General features: G+C 36.3%; 2 protein-coding genes across 2 annotated transcripts; one reads left to right on the forward strand and one right to left on the reverse strand.

Moving 5' to 3' along the window:
• Positions 1-2580: 2580 nt before the first annotated feature.
• Positions 2581-8343, reverse strand: LOC127801788 (BAG family molecular chaperone regulator 6). The gene is made up of 3 exons (XM_052337190.1): positions 8155-8343; positions 4937-7018; positions 2581-4516 (listed from the first exon to the last, which is right to left on the reverse strand). Exons 2-3 carry the CDS (start codon positions 6920-6922, stop codon positions 2741-2743), a joined length of 3762 nt encoding a protein of 1253 aa, XP_052193150.1. The 5' UTR covers positions 6923-7018; positions 8155-8343; the 3' UTR covers positions 2581-2740.
• A 1622-nt stretch (positions 8344-9965) lies between these two features.
• LOC127801662 (uncharacterized) lies at positions 9966-17429 on the forward strand. Its single transcript, XM_052336965.1, has 9 exons — positions 9966-10149; positions 10248-10307; positions 10399-10504; positions 11181-11223; positions 12555-12627; positions 14283-14370; positions 16774-16830; positions 16916-16994; positions 17080-17429. The coding sequence occupies exons 1-9, from the start codon at positions 10076-10078 to the stop codon at positions 17091-17093; spliced, it is 594 nt and encodes a 197-aa protein (XP_052192925.1). The 5' UTR covers positions 9966-10075; the 3' UTR covers positions 17094-17429.
• The last annotated feature ends 86 nt before the right edge of the window (positions 17430-17515 follow it).

A 17515-nucleotide genomic window follows, 5' to 3' on the forward strand; every position in this document is an offset into this window, starting at 1 on the left:
TAATGAAACAAGAAAAAAACAATCAAATCACATAAGAAGATAAGTAGTTTATCCTAGTTTAGATTGCTAGTTTAGATTGTCGAAAGCAATCCTACATCCAATCTCTTCAATTCAAGAGTAATCCACTAGAAATTCAATTGAATCAATACGATAAAACATCTCATCTATCATACGAGTACACCACTCAAACCAGATTACAAAAAACTCTCTCTAACCAGCTTTTTCTATTAGTTTTCTATAACAATACTCGTATACAGAATGAATGATCATTTTTCAAGTGACTGCACCAACTTTATATTTATAGATTTTTGGGGCGAAAATATCTAGGAACATAAAAGACATAACAATATCTAATATACCTTTAGATTACAAATTATCGTTAGATTAAACCTAACTAACTCTACTGTCGCTTGAAACCGATCAAAGCTTCACTAATATCTTCTAGATCTTCTATACTCAAATGCAAAACTCAACAGTTTTGACTTGTTAATGCATGTTTTACTTTTTTATCCATCCTTGCATATCAGCATGGTTTTGATCAATTTATGAGCATCTTTTGAGCCTACAGTTTGTGGTGAATTGATATTCTTCATGTTTGGTGTTTGTATCCTCAATTGAGATAGTGCACCAAGGACATTGTTTTTCTATTTGTATCTATTTATTATATTCCATGCCCTAAAAATTTGATAAAGTTATATTTGCACTATTCTTCATATAAAAAGACAATAGCAAACATGTTGTAACAAGCAATGGGTTATGTCCCTTCTTTCAAATACCTATTGTTTGCACTATTCTACAATAAGGTCACTACATTCGGGGCGTGTGGTATCATAGGCAGATGCTAGTATTGCAGAATTGAGAGCGGATTGAGGGCACTATTATGATGGCATAACTGCATACTTGACGTGTGGTATTATATGTGTGTGCTAGTGTTGCAGAGTTAAGAGCGGTTTGAGACCATTGCTATGATGGGGCCACTGTATATGGGGGCGTGTCATATCATAGGCAGGTGTTAGTGGCATAAAGTTGAGAGTGAATTGAGAGCACTGCTATGATGGGGTCATTGCATACTTGTCGTGTGGTATTATAAGCATGTGCTAGTGCCGCAAAGTTGAGAGCGATCTGAGAGCACTGTTATGATGGACTCGTTGCATTCAGAGCGTGTGGTATCATAGACGGGTGCTAGTGCTGCAAAGTTAAGAGCGAATTGATGGCACTACTATGATGGGGCCACTGCATACTTGGCATGTGGTATCACAAATAGGTGCTAGTGCCGCAGAGTAGATTGGATTTATAGGCCAGAGTGGGTTGCCTTGTAACATGAATGTATGATATTGCAAGATAATAGGAGTTGTGCTTCAAGCATTAGATGGGTTCTAAAGACTATATAGTAGCAAGGTCATTGGAGTGTGCCTTATCCATGCTATGGTAGGAGTTTGTTACTTGTGTAGATTGTACTAATCTTTGTTATGATTATGATCATGATGTTCCATGTTACAATTCTACTTGCGTTACTCTATGCCATGATCCTACCATATATTGGTTGTTATTGCTTACTAAGTCTCTTTTTCAAAATATCTCATATTCTATTTCGTTGTATTATTCTTGCTAGATCTTGTGGCTCATTCTTTCTTTTCACATCATTCCAAGTGCAAATAAAGCTAATGATCTGCTGGCTTAGATGTGTATAGAGATCACCCAAATAGAAGGTTTTGGATGCGTTTGTTAGCTAGTTGGTTGTATTTTATTATTAGGGTTTGTTGTATTCTCTTTTGGAATAACCTAATGAGATGTAAATGAAAATACTTATTTCGTCTTGTATAAAAAAATAATAAAATCATTATTATTTTTTATATGATATAAATAATCTTAATCGAGTTACGCTTTGTTTTCATCTTATATTAGACCTACAGTCCATTACAACCAAACAGATCAGTAGCAAAATAAGGTTTCATCAATCCAGATGGAATCCTTTTTTTTCAATCTTATATTTTCTCCCCTATCAGGATGTATAATCAATCAAGCAAGCAAGCAACAGTCAACAAGCTAGGCACTGTCAAAAACTACAATTTTGAAACGTATTTTAAGAAAAAATACTATGATTTTGAAACTATTTAAGAAACCATTACAAATCTTCCTATGTCTTAACGTTACTTGTGAATTTGAGAATTTTAACCGAACAAAAGTCGCTCTTGTGAGAAGCAAGTTTCAGCTGCGATAAAACATTTGTAATAATTTGTTAATGAGTTTATTTTGTTAAATATGCTTAAAAATTATGGTATCTTTCAAAAAGAAAATCAATATAACATTTTCACATGAATTAAATTATATTTATGCATGCCGGATCATACCATATTCAGTTCCTAAGGCAGCAAAATGGAAGGGCCACAGCCACACCATGCAAATTGCAATATACCCTTTACCAGCTTCTTCACCCCACTAGCAGATTAACTTCATCTGCCAGAACAAAGGAATAATTAAAAAATACACAATTGTGAATTTTTATACTCATATTTCCATACTTCTTGTATACTCCTCCTTTGATCTTTTCTCAAACCAACCGATCACTGAACGCAAAAGAAAAAAGAAAACTTAGCAGTTTTATTATACATGGAAGTAAGAGATTACACAACAGTAGGTGATTGATTCATCACACATGAACAGGATACAACTACTCCATCCCCCCTGCCTCAACTTTTCTTCTGAATTCCTCCAATTGCGCACACTGAATAGTTAGCTCTTACGCTGCAATTCCACGTGCCCTCCCCTTAACAGGATCATTTGACAGGCATCGAGCCCTGACTCGCCCTGTCCTCACTTTCCTCTTGGTTTGCACTTTTTTCTCCAACTCATTCACTCTGGCGGACAGGTTTGATATGGCAGTCAGTTGCTCTTTCCCAGCTTCTATCAGCTTCTCCATCATCTTCCTCAACTTCTCGTTCTCTTCCACCAATTTTCTCCCACTTTCTGACCCCGTTTCACTCTGCTGGCTGGCAGTCGGTGACATGGGAAAAACATCACCTTCGTTTTGCTCTGCGCCTGTTGGGGCTGGCTTTGTCACAATCTTCATGGCCTCATCATCTGCAGCTTCAGATCCAAGTGATTGTTTAATGACTTCATCATTGCCGGTAACTGTTGCTGGCACTTCTTGTTCAAATTTTTGCCTAACATCCTGCGCTAAATCTTGATTTTCACCTCCAGCTGTAACTGTTTGTGGTTCCACCTTGCCACCTTCAGTTAATTCCTCAATGGCCACTTCCTTCTCTTCCCAGCATTTGTCCGTGTCGCTCCCCACTTCACTGTCATCTTTCTCTTCCCTGCCATGTTGAAGTTCATTATGCAGAGATGTGGTGTTAATAAGAGGTTCCTCTTGTTTAGAAGCTTCTCCACCATGGATTATTTCATTATCGGCAAGTGAGAGCTCCGGGTGAAGTTCCTGTGGCTTATAAGCGGGATCTGCAGAATTTGTTTCATTCTCTGTTGGTGACAACTCTGGCCGAGTTTCCTTTAGTTCAGCTTTATCCAGAAAGTCATCCACAGGACTACCTCCTCCTCCTGCGCGCACAGTGAGCTCCTCCTCAAGGGGTTCATTCTCCTTTAAACTGACCTCATTCCCTCTGCTAGATTTCTCCATATGCACGTCCATGTTTATAGGACTAACCGTCTCTCCTTGTCCCTTCCATTCAACCATGGTACCCTTATGCAGTTCAAAATCCCCCTGTCTTCTACTCTCATCCTCTAAAATGGCTTTGACTGGCTCTTCACTCAGTGCCTCCGATGGTCGCTGCACTTGGTTACCATCCACAGCTTCATCATCGATTGTTGTTCCGTCAATTGCAGAAGAAGACTCGACTTCTCCACCTGCCAGGACCTCACATCTCCCTGCTTCAATCTTTTCATTCCTCTGGGACGACTCTGCTGCAAGTTGCTGACCAGAGACCCCTTGTACAGCCGCCTTCACCACAGAATTGACATCCTCTTCTGTGCCCACTGGACTGGACCCGATGGGTAATTTGCTCTCTAGATTCTGAACCTGAGCACTCAGCATCATTGTTTGACCATTATCAAGTCCCTCATTGTTCAAAGCATCTTCCAGTTTATGGCCCGTCTCTCGTCCTTCCTTGCCAGAGTCCGCACTGCTTCCCAACAGAGCTTCTGTAATTTTCTTGTTAGACTCCTTACAGCCTTCATTGCTCATTAGCTCTGAATTTTCCACACCTTGGGTACCAGATACTGATTCTTTAGGACAGAATCCCTGATCTTCCCAATGATCCACTGAATCAGTCCTATTATCCTTACTGCCCTCAACAATATCCGTGCTTCTGTGCACCGCTTCGGCATCTTTTTGTTCTCCTTGTACGGAAGAATCTTCTCCAGTGTCCATGGGAGGGTCTTCCATAATTTTGGCAGGGGACACTTCAGATTTCTTGGCAGTAAGAGAATCGAGCTTCTCCTGAAGACTCACGAGCTCCTTTGCCACTGATTTCCTAAAATTTCTGATGCTTGGGTGCAAGCCCTGATAAATAAAAAAAAACCAATTCAGGATTCCCCTAACAGGAATGGTTCATAACTAGAAAAGAAAAACGAACAATAAAAAGGAGGATAAAAATTCCACGAAAGAATGACATTGAACATTCTGTGGAAATGCATACAGGTTACACGAGATATATGAGCAATAATCCATAACCAAAAAAGCAGAAGCCAACAAATTCAACAATGCGGAACTTTAAGATTATTTAGATCACAGCATTATGTGAATACCCATGTTTTTGTGCACGTTTAAACTTGGAGGGTAAGTGCTTGAGACCTAATCAATAAGTCATTCAACAGATTAATTGTTAATAGACGCACTTGTGTGTCCCCTTTTTGGCAAGAGGAAAACAATCCATCCAAGATAAAATAGAAGCTCAAATGAATTAGTGCAAGTCATGCATACCTGAATAGTATCCAGTTTTAGCAGAAGGCTCATTATAGTTTCTCCCATTTCCAGCCTTTTTCTGTCGTCCTTGATCATATCAGGATAAGACTCCAAAGCGCTAATACGCGTTCTGACCTCAGCCACTTGCTCCCTCAGTTTAGCCATTTGCTTCAATTTATTTAGGGTTCCCAATCTCCTCACCTCGAATCCACGATAAGCCGATTGAATAGTAGTAGCTGCTTCAGCCTCTGTTAAGCTTTTCCTTTTTTCTTTCTTTGTTTCCTCAATGTCTTCCTTTCCTGTCTGCCTTGCTCCTGTATCCTCTTTGCTCTCGGATAGATCCCCTGATTCACAACTAATTGTTGCATCCTCTGATTTCATTGCTACCTCAGATTTCTTGTCTTCTGTGTCTCTTACTTCTTCACCCTCTTTGAGATTACTTACATCGCCACCTATTCCAGCCTTGCTAGCTCCTTGGCCCATCACAGTATTCTCACAAGAATCAATAGGTAAATTAAGAGGAACACCATTCTGCTCATGAATTTTGTTATCTTCATTTCTGTCTTGCATGGTTATACCATCCACTACCTCGACCACTCTTCCATGCCTTTCATTTGGCTCTACCCCATTGCTCTTGTTTAGAGAACGGCTCACAGATTGTCTATCATCTTGAGAGTTCTCTTCAGCACTTGGGCAGGGAGATTTTGGTGATTTTCCCCTGTGACCAGGAGGACTAGGAGACCTCGAGCTGCCATTGCCATTTTTCCTATTTGGCAAAGGATCAACTCTCAGACAAACAGGAGGCAGCTTGGATGTCTTAGTTGGAGAAGAGGATGATCTTTTAGTATCCTTTTCAGAAGGCTGCTTCTCCCCGCTGCCTTCTGTGTCTTTCACAGCAATTTCTCTGTCCTTCCGCTCAGTTACTTTTTCCCCAATCCTTTTCCCACCACGCTCATCAGGTTGCTTCATAAAAATTATTTTCTCTCCGCTACCTTTCTTCTCCGCTGTATTTAAACCAACATCACCACCAACATTCTGATCAGTCACTCCATGTTGGCTTGTGACGTCATTGCGGCCAGGAGAGCTAGCCGAGATAACCTTTAGCGCTGAAGATGGTTTTTCTTCAGTGTCCCCATCAGTGTTTTCCTCTTTATGGTCTTGTCTTTCCTCTCGTTCAGCCTTGTAAGGCATCCAAAAAATAGGGAATGGGAATTGATTCTTGTTCTCGAGCTGCTGTTCTTGACTTTGCTTATCTTCATCATCCTTCAGAGATCTCAATCTGTTGATGTCAAATGGAAACCACCCTCTCCACACACTTGGCTCCTGCTGGGAAGATTTCAAATTTTCCCTGGCCCTTGTATCACTGGGGTACTCATCTCTTGCCTGCAACCCTGGTTCCCTAGGACTCTTTTCCTCTCTGTTGTCTCTGTTGTTCATGTAACCAGGAGGAATCCATACAACAGGAAATGGGCGAGTTTTGAAGTCAACAGGAATCAACGAATTATTGCTTCTATTATCATCATTGATTTTCTTTCCAAAATCTGGTTCCTGTTCTTCAATTCGCGGATGCCTGTCTTCTCTCCAATTACATGGGTTATTAGGACATTCACAACAGGGATAACCTCCAGGCATGTTCTTGTCATACTCGTATCTCGGCTGTCCCATTGGAAAATATGGAGGAGCATAGTGAAGAGGATAGGAGTCAGGGAAGGAAGGATAAATTCCATGACAATGGAACGGCGATGGCCATGGATGATGAGGATAAGGAGGCCTGAAACCATAGTAAGCAGGGAAAAAGCCATGGCCCCAACAGCCTTGACATCCCACGGGAATGGAGTGGCCATAGTTACTACCATAAGGCCAAGCTTCATATGTTACGGGAGATCTGGATGCATCCGTTTTCATGTGAGGAAGACCTTCAGAACTTGGATAACAATGCTCTGTGTGGGGCATTTGATTTCTCTGAGGGGGCAATGAGTCCATGCACCTATAGCCGGGATACATTTTGGAAACCCCTTTGAAGCAGGATCACCTGGTAGAGTTTGCTTGCTTCTACAAACCCACTAAAGAACAAGGGTTTGTATCTACACAAGGCTATACCTGGAGTAAACACAGATATATAAGCATTCCAGATGATGATGCATTATGAATTAGAATAAGAAAAACATATAAGTCAAGGAAGAACAGCATTTTGGGGGAGGGGCTGCAACCTCAATAGAAAAGTAAAATAACAAGTATGAGTTAACTTTGATGCACAAGAATAAACTATCAAATCAGATATATACATTTGAAAATTCTGGGAAAAAAAAGAAAAAGAACTTGGGATCTGCAAAGCCTTCTTCCTTAAACAAGTTTAACTGAAGAGATATAATATTAAATTTCCCCGTTAGCTTATCACTCTGGTAAGATTAGGAGGAAGACATTTCAGACAACAAGAGAAACAAATCCTACACAATAAGTAGAAATCCACCATCTCTCTCTACTACCTAAAAGATAGAAAAACATAGTTATTACTTATTAGATCGATTTTGAACTCCAATAACTGTATAATCCCCTATGAGTTCAAAATTTACGATGGTCATTCCCTTTAAACATCATATTACTGAACAACACAATTTGGAGAATATAACAACCGAATTCGTAAGACTAGTCAAACAGGAGAGGCAAAACAAGCCCCAAATCATATTATTAGAAAATCCATATTGGGGACTCAAAAACAGATCTTCTATCACACTTCTCTAAAAAGCCACAATTTTCACGGTACTGAACAATGGTTATCTTGAATCCAGAATTCTGTCCAGGAAAGAAGCTAAACATTACATACAATATGACCCACATTTCTGATAAAAAAACGGACTTGCAATTCTTATGGCTAAGTTCAGATTTCATCGACCCATGACTTTTTTTGACCCCTTAAATAGGAATGTCGAAGCCAATCATCAAAATGAGGCCTCCTAATTTTGGAAAGCCCCAGTCCCTAAGTGCTCCAGCTGAAAACCAACAATGAATAAGGAACACCACAAATTATATCCCATACATAATTCCATCCAATCAATACGCAGACACGGATACAAACAAATTGTCAAAACATAGATCACAATGAAGCACGTATAAATGTTGAATGTACATCAACAAACCATCTATCCATCTAAAAAGCAACACAAATGACGATCAAACAAGCAGGAAATAAGTCTTGATAACAATAAGAAACAGAAAAAAGGCATGAAATAACTCACAAGACAGAGTACGAGTGCGAGAAAGAGAGCCTAAATCAAGTCCTTCCGAACGGTCCACAAATCCAAATGACTCGGTTATCGACACGAATCGGTCCGCCAACCCAGAAAACAAGGCTTAAGATTCTTCTTACTCTTTGTCTCTTCTCTTAATCGATCGATGAATCTTCGTCACTGAGGATGGATTTGATTGGGTGCTGGAGACGTCAATATATACTTAGGCATGCATCGATGGATTAGATATAATTAAATTAATAATTGAGAAAATGGATTCTTCCACTGCTTTCGCGACCTTTCTCGTGCTTCCAATAGGTTGAAGTGAAGCCTCTGGATATTTCGCGCCACGTCACTCTTAATTTCAGCCACGTGTGCGAGCGTTTGTCACGCTGTCGGACGGGAACCTTCTGGTCGTGATGGCTACAGCCGGAGAAAACATTCAATGCAACGTGGCGAAATCATAGCCTTTCAATTAATAATTAATAATATTTATTATATGACAAATTTTAAATAAAAATTTATTAACCTTTCATTTTGAGTTCTTCTTTTTAATATATGAATTATATTATATAATTAAATAATTAACATAAAAATATATATAACTATGTCAATATAAGTAAGGAATTCTATTCTCGTAACCCTACGTATGGAATATAGTTATTTTATATTATTTTGCCCTTATCTTTCTTATAGTTGGAATTTTTTCTTACTTGTATATTTTTCATACTAATTATTAAGAATTTAATATGTTTAGGTAAGCATGGACTCATCAATCTTTGATTAACTTATTTAATGTGCATGATTTACGACCCACTCATCTAAAATGCACCAAATGTTAGAAATAACACTGAATTAGAATTGGGTTGTAATTAATAATTTTAAAAAAATAATAATAATAAAAAATTAAACATGTAAATTTTACATGAAAAAATCTTAAATAAATCAAGATAAAAATCACAGATAATGATAAAAAAATTTATTATAGAAAAATAATAAGAATTACAATTTTTTCTCTAAATCACGAAGAAATAACAACAATAAGAATGAGATACTTTTAATAATTCTAACTCTTTATTTTTTCTCTATATGAGAATGAGATACTTGAAATGTTTAAATCTTATGGAAAGAGGGTTATTTATACTTGAGGCTCACCCTCTATTTTTTTTAAATATTTATTATCAAAAGTTGTGACTTATTTAATTTTTTCTTTTTGACTTTCTACATTCAATATCCAAAAAATAATAATTGTGGGTTTTTTGTCACAGAAAAAAATATATTTTATTGAAGCAACGAAATAAATTTGTGCATATTTTTTGAGTGAAGCTTCAAGTCGGCCACTAATCTTTTAACTTGGAGCTAAATTTGTCATTGTGCTTTAAAAGAGAAAAGATTACTATACTTTTAAACTCAATGATGTAAATATTAAGATAAATGTTATCTTGATAATATCATATTATTATTTAATTTCACTTAATTAAAGTGTCAAATTAATTATTATATTTTTAAAAAAAGTTAGTTATATCACTATACTTTTAACCATTGTAGTAGTCTTGTATTAATTATATCCCAATTAAATTATAATTTAAAAATTATACAAAAAAATTACATTCCAAATGTTTATAATGGTGATCCAATATAGTTAAATGAAACTTTCAAAGGTATCATTATAATTTAAAGCGTTTGAAAAGTAAAAAAAAAAAAAAAAAAAAAACCAAGTGCTTGTTTGTTTAAAATAATAAATAAAAGAATAGATAAATATATATTCCGTGTAAAATAGCAATAATTATAAAATTATATTCAATTAACTAAATATGTCTTTCAAAACTCCAAACCCTAACCTCAAAGCTTGTCCGTCACTCCGTACCAAATCCTAAGCTTGTGTCCCGCCGCCCGCTGCTGCTACCGCCGGCGGATCCCAATCAGCGAGATGGGAAAAGCAAAGAAAAAATCTCCCAAGTTTGCGGTCATGAAGAAGCTAGTCACCTCCAAAGCTATCAAACAGTAGTTTGATTTGCTCCTTCTTTCTCACTTATCTTTCTGTGTGAATATATACATTAGATCTATATAATATCTTACTGTAACTTTGATTTGGTATTTAGGTACAAAGAGGAGGTTTTGAACCCTAACAAGAAAGATTTGACAAAGCTTCCTCCAAACGTGTAAGGCCCCCTTCTCTACAATATAGTATTTATGCGGACAGGCCTGTCTATTTATGTATTTCAAATCTTTCTTGTTCTTCTTGAATCGTAGGCCGTATGTTTCATCTGCTCTTTTCTTCAAGCACAACACTGCTTTGGGGCCGCCTTATCGGGTTTTGGTTGATACCAACTTCATCAATTTCTCCATCCAGAATAAAGTGAGTGCTGAATTTATCTACTGTCAGTGGTGTTAGTCTCCTGGAAAATTGTGGCTTTGTGGTGGTGCTGTTTTTAGTTGCTGAAAATTTATAAGGAACTGATGATAGTTAAAATCTGTATTATGTCTCCGAAGATTAAAGAAAAACTTTTTGGCATTAGTTAATAATCCCATTGACTGTAGTTTTGTATGATGACAGTTGTGTTTCACTAGAATAGGATTGACTTCTATTGACAATTTGACATCCAATGCTATGCCATCTTACCGAGAGGATGTAGGACTAGAAATCCATAAAATTTTGAATAGAACTTGTTAGTGTAACTTTGTTAGGTTTAGGATTTACTCAGCTGACTTGCAGACTCTATTTATTGAAGGGGAACAACCAGAAATCTCTTCTTGAGTTCATGTCTGTTTTTTGTTTTCCCCTGTTTCTTATTAACCAGTGGAAGTCAGAACTCTATATGCACTCGATAATGTGGTAGCTGTTATCTTGTGAATGTAATGATTTTGGATTCTTTTGTTGAAAGATTTATGTTATGTTTCTTGTTGTGCGTAGGATCATTTACATGCTTCGTATAACCAATTAGACTGTTTCTCTAAATCTAACTATTTGATTTGATATAACTAATTTGTATTTTTCTTTCATATTTATTCTTTTTCATGATGTGATGGTGTAGTTGGATTTGGAGAAAGGAATGATGGACTGCTTATATGCAAAATGTAAGTTAATGAAACCACCATCTTTCTGCCCCAAATTTATAATTACTGTTCTTTGTGGCATTTCATCCTTTCTCAATCAATGTACTCTAAAGGCTTTGGAAGTATGCTTGTATTGAAAGTCGTCATCAGGAGTGCTTCAGAAACTACTCATTTCAAGCTGTGTTCTGATTACTAGTGCCGGTCCTCAAGTTTTTAGGGCCCAGGGCAAAAGTAAAATTTAGGCCCTCATATATATATTTAAATTTAGTGATGAATTCATTCTTATTTTTTAAGCAAGACCTAATATATTCAAATTAACTAAAAATTTAACATTCAAGTAGAGTTGACAATTTTGAACACGACCCGATTACACGACACGGAGTTAAGCGGGTTAGGGTTGGGGTTAATCGGGTTCGGGTTAAAAACGGGTCAACCCGTTTATGACATGATTATTTTCGTGTCTTAGGCGGGTCAACCCCTTTATACATGTAATGACCCGTTTAATTAAACGTGTTAACAAGTTGACTCGAACATGTTAACACGATTATATACGAAATGACACGTTTAATTAAAAAGGTTAGTGGGTTGATCTGAACACGTTAACACGATTATACACCAAATAATACGTTTAACAGGTGACACAACACGACCCATTTAAATTAAACGGGTTAAACAGGTTAATAGGTAACACGACACGACACGTTTAATTAAACGGGTTAAACAGATCGTGTCGTGTTCGGCTTTAAGGAATTTGACATGATTATTAAACGAGTTGTGTTCGGGTTAGCCTGATACGTATTATACATGTGTCTTAACATGACACGATTACGACTCGTCAACTCGTATTGCCACCCCTACATTCAAGTCAAATAAATTGTATCGATTCAAATTTTAATATATTAAAATTTAGAATAAAATGCTACAATATATAAACAAGATGAATACTTATAACAATTCAATAAGTTCTTTTTCATCGAGCAAAATAAATTCTTTTTCATCCAATCAAAAAAAAAATTTCTCTATATATTGAATATCTGAAGTAAAAATAAATTCTTTTATAATATAAAAATAAATTTTTAGTCTAAGCAGGCTTCAAGTCCGCTGAAGGAAGCGGACTTGAAGTCCGCCCAGCATTGCTGGGCGTTGAGGATTTTTTTTTTAAATATTAAATTAATTAATAATAATATAATATAATATAATATAATATTTATTAAAAACAATTTGGGCCCCCCTGAATAATGGGCCCAGGGCGATCGCACTGACCGCCCTGGTCCAGGGCCGGGCCTGCTGATTACAGGAAAAGAAATATTAAAACATTGTGCTTATCTCCTATTTCCTTTTTAACTTTGAAGGTACCCCTTGCATCACAGATTGTGTGATGGCCGAGCTTGAGAAATTAGGTCAGAAGTACCGGGTTGCTTTGAGGTATATGCTCATTTAACTTGTGTTGTATTCCAAATTACCTTTTTTTTTGTTTATTTGCATTATTATAGTGGAGAAATGTGCTATTGTTCATACTCTTTTTCAATTCAATATTATAATTAAAAATGCTAAAAGTCACTTTGAAAATAGGTAGACTACAATATATCTGTAGAAGATGAAAACGCACTTCTACTTTGCAAGAATTTGACAGTTCATATATATTGTCAATAAGTGTTTAGTGTGTTAGAACTGTTGTATAAAAAGGTGAAGAGAAGTTATTACAGTGTCAACATCACTGTAATTGGTCACCTTTTAATCTATGTGCATAACTAAAATCCATCTTCTCAACATTTTGCTATGGTATAAACTTTTTTGTGTTCTTTAACTTTCCAGCAATGTGGTTAAAAATGGACCTCACCGGCCGGTCCAACTGGTTAAACCAGCAACTGGCCGATGGTCAGGTTTGGTTGACACATAAAAATTGGGATGCAAAGGAATTGGCATGGTTTGTTTCTGGACAGTTCAACCATTAATCGGCATGGTTCAACTGCCTAGCGCCCCCCCCCCCCCCCCCCCCTAGCAAAACCAAACCAAAAAAAAAAAAATGAAAACAGAAAACCTCATACAAACCTCAACCAAGATTTCAAGCTTTTCTTCTATCAAAAGTGAAAAATGAGGAGATCGAAGAGATGAAAGGAGATGAGAACAGACATGAAGACTTAACAGGAAGAGAGAGGGGGGTTGAATGAACACAATATTCTTTTCCATGAGAGAGAAAGGGGGGAGGGGGTCAGTTGAACATCATATTGAGGTTCACCTCCTACACACTACTAGAGGGTTGAACAATTGAAACTTTGACTCCTTTTTCTTTTTCATTCTGTGAAGCATGTTGAATCAGTCACTGAAGATTTGTTGGGAGTTGGGACATGGAACCTTTTGTCTTAAATTATGTTCAATTCTTTATTTGTATTTCACTTTGCTTATAAAAAGATCTAAAAGTAAAATCAAGCTTCAAATTTATTTTAAATTTTGTTATAATACTATGTTGTTATTATTAATAGAATTTTTTATTTATATTTCATAATTTTAATTACCATATATATATTTATTTAATAAAAATAAACCCTGACTTGAGCCCAATCCGTCCTCGGTCCGACCATAGGCCCAATTTTTTAATATTGCTATGTAATTTATAGATATTTATATCACATGGTTATTATTTTTTTCCTCAGTATTGTTATTATTTTTTCTAATGTCAAATGACACTCATAATATTTTTTATTTTATAAACTCGCTTTTATTTTCAAAAAACAAAGTCTATGATAAAAAAATATGCATTCTCTGAAATTTCATAACTTTAAATATGTTATTTGATGTGTTTCTAATAGTAGATTATATGATAATTTTTTTAGATCGCAGATTTAATTAATATATATATTTAATAAAATTACATTCTGGTTCAACCCTGGTCTGATTCTTAACCCTTGATCCTCTCCCTTTTCTGATTCAATGTCCAGTCTGGTTTCTAAAACATTGCTTTCCAGTGCCCCATTGGTTGATTGTGTGTTTTATTTAATTTTATGTTCCTATCATTTTAGTGAGAAATTTCTTTGGTGCTGCTACTGTTTTCTAATCTTCCCCTTTTTTCCTTCAAACAGGATTGCAAAGGATCCTAGATTTGAAAGACTCCCCTGTAGCCACAAAGGAACTTATGCTGATGACTGCCTCATTGAAAGAGTTACACAGGTTGGTTTGATTCCTATCTGTCATGCTTTTTTCGGACATCTTTTGTTATAGCCTGTGCCTGACAATTCTTCGCTTTTCTTTTCACCTTGTAATATGATTTACTTCTGTTCGTGTTGATGTTCCAAGAGTTGATTTTGTCCTCAACATTAATTTTGAGTGATTTTGTAGGATGTTATTTTTTTCTTAAGAACCATTAAGGTTAGTTGATTTCTGTTGCCTTTGACACCAATTCCTCTATCTGTAGAACTAAAACTAAAACTTCATTAGCTTCCTTTGTGGTAATTAGATTTTAAACTGCAAATCAGCTTACATTTGAGCTCTGTTTGGTTAGCTGTAAACGTTTTCCAGGAAAATATTTATCTTTTTCTAGTGTTCAAATGACCACAAAGATAGAAAATATAAATAATGAAAATATTTTACACCAAAGAATGGAAAATGACTTACTGATTCAAAACCCATAAGTCATTTTCCTATTTACACCAAAACTAATAAATTAGTTTTTCTTTCATCAAAAAACCTTTACATATATTTATATACATATCTATATACAAATATGCTCGTGTATATACATACAATATGTATACATGTATACATACATATATGCACATACATACACATATATTCAATATATGTACATATACATACAAACATCTACACACCTACACACATGCACACAGCGCATGCATTTATACACACACACATATAACATACACTTGCAGATACATACACACATATACCTAGATTTGAAAAATATTTTATCATGCAAACCAACCACCAGAAAATATATAAGAAATATATTGTGTAAAACATTTTACATTGAAATATATTTCCAATGTAGAATGTTTTGTCTGAACAAACATGAATAAAAAATTGAAATTGTTGCTTCTTGATGACACGGGAAAGTAACTTGGCTGCATATTTGAGGGTCTGGATAGAATGTGATATGGTACCATATGTGCCATGAAAAGCATGCACCGACATCATTGGGTGGCTTGATTTGGTCTGATGGGCAAAGAAGGTTAGTTGATCTCTGTTGCCCTTGACACCAATTCCTTCCAGTCTATAGAACTAAAACCAAAACTTTATTAGCTACCTTTATGGTACCGGTAATCAGATTTTAAAAATGCAAATCTGCTTACATTTGATGAATCTAAACCTTAATGGAGTTTTTCTGTACTATCCTTGAGATTTTTGGTGAAACTGAATCAGAAATTGAAATTGTTGCTTCTTGATGACACGGGGAAGTAACTTGGTTGAATATTTGAGGGTTTAGATAGACTGGGATATGGTACCATATTATGCCATGAAAAGCATGCATGATGCACCCATTGAGTGGCTTGATTTGGTCTGAAAGTGCAAAGAAGGTAATTCTTGTCAAGTTGCTTGATTTTGTCTGATGTGCAGAGAAATTGTCTGATGTGCAGATAAACTACTCTTGGAATTTTAAACGTAGTTTTTTTACTTTGTTTTTTCCCTTTGCATGCAAGGGCAAAAATATACCAGGAATGTCCTTTCTTGAGTTGGCTCCAAAAAAGAGGCAGTGTTGTGGAGTTTTGTTAAGTCCTTAAACCCTGTTTGCTTTTCTGACACTCAAGGAAAAGCTGAATAATGTTTTCATAGAGTATCTTTACTGAATTTTGGCTGATAGAGGACCATGGTGAGGGATTCTTAATGTATCTGCCAGTTTGCTTTTTGCACTAATATTAACACAATATCAATTTAATCCTAGTAACCAGTAATGAAATATTGATTGGTGAAAAATTCTCTCTTGGAATAATAGAACTTTACCGGGTTTTGGCTAATAAAGGACAATGGTGAAGAATTCTGATTGTATCTGCCAGTTTCACTTTTTGTGCTAATATTAACATAATGAAATATTGATTGCTGGAAAACAATATCCCGGAGTAATAGACCCACCACTACAACGATGGCAAGCTAGATCTGTATTTGCATTGGGATGAGCTCTGTTCACCACACTGTTGACTCATTTCTCTTGGCAAACCATATCGTGTTTAATGTTAATACCAAAGTCAGCTAAAAGATCAGCTGCATTCTTTGCAATTAACTTGAATTTCCATTTTGGGTCAGCATGACATGTTTAATGAAGTAGCATAGAGATTATGGAACTCATATTTTGGTAACAATGATGCTACCCCAGAATTGGAACATGTGCCTCCCTGCGTGTCCAAATGACCACTTGTTTATTTTCTCCCTCACTCCCCCCCCCCCCTCTCTCTCTCGATATATATTATATATTTTTGGCCGGCCCGCAGGGGTGGGGTGGGGGGGGGTTCCATTTTTTTGAGCGATCTTCATTGCAAAATTCATTGGAACAACTCATGTTTTTTTTTTGGGTCCAACTGGTACTTTTACTGAATTTATTGTGAAATATTCTGTAAACAGCATAAATGTTACATTGTAGCAACATGTGATCGAGACCTAAAGCGAAGGATCCGCAAGGTATAATATGTTAACAATAATAGCTTTGAGTCTTTAACAACATGTGAGTGCAACTGATCAATGACTTTTGGTGGTTGATGATCAGATTCCAGGTGTACCAATCATGTACATTACACAGCACAAGTATTCAATTGAGCGGCTGCCCGAAGCCACAATTGGCGGCGGTAAGTAGGCGATTTTTAAGTCATGTTGCGTCTGTTTTGGCTTCTTTTTGTTGCCCCTCACACTCGCCATCATGTTCTGGTGCAGCACCTAGGATCTGATGACATGAGCTTCATCATCTTCCAACTCATGAAGTTGACAGTTTTGTTGTTAATGCTGTTATGCGGCCTATGAAGATCCGCTTTGGATTGGCCTCAGGAATTATTTTCCTGTTTTGGAGGTGCTGGGAAGGTTCCTATGAGATAGTAGCCATGAAGTTTTTTGTAGGATACCAAGTTGACATATTTGTCTTGTACTAGAGCTATGCTATCAGCTATGCCTGCCCTTTTTATGTGGGATATATCGACAGCAAAGTAGATATATACAATGATCATTTAGTACGTAAAACAAGATGCTCTAATATACAATCAGATTGTATTTATCAATTAGCAGTGTAATGCAATGTTTTAACCTGTAAGAATCTTATGGGTATCTACTATTACAAAGCTTTATCAGCTTCTGTGTCTAAGAAAGAAAGAAGGAA

This window comes from Diospyros lotus, chromosome 5, assembly GCF_014633365.1.
Source record: "Diospyros lotus cultivar Yz01 chromosome 5, ASM1463336v1, whole genome shotgun sequence".
Taxonomy (NCBI): Eukaryota; Viridiplantae; Streptophyta; class Magnoliopsida; order Ericales; family Ebenaceae; genus Diospyros; species Diospyros lotus.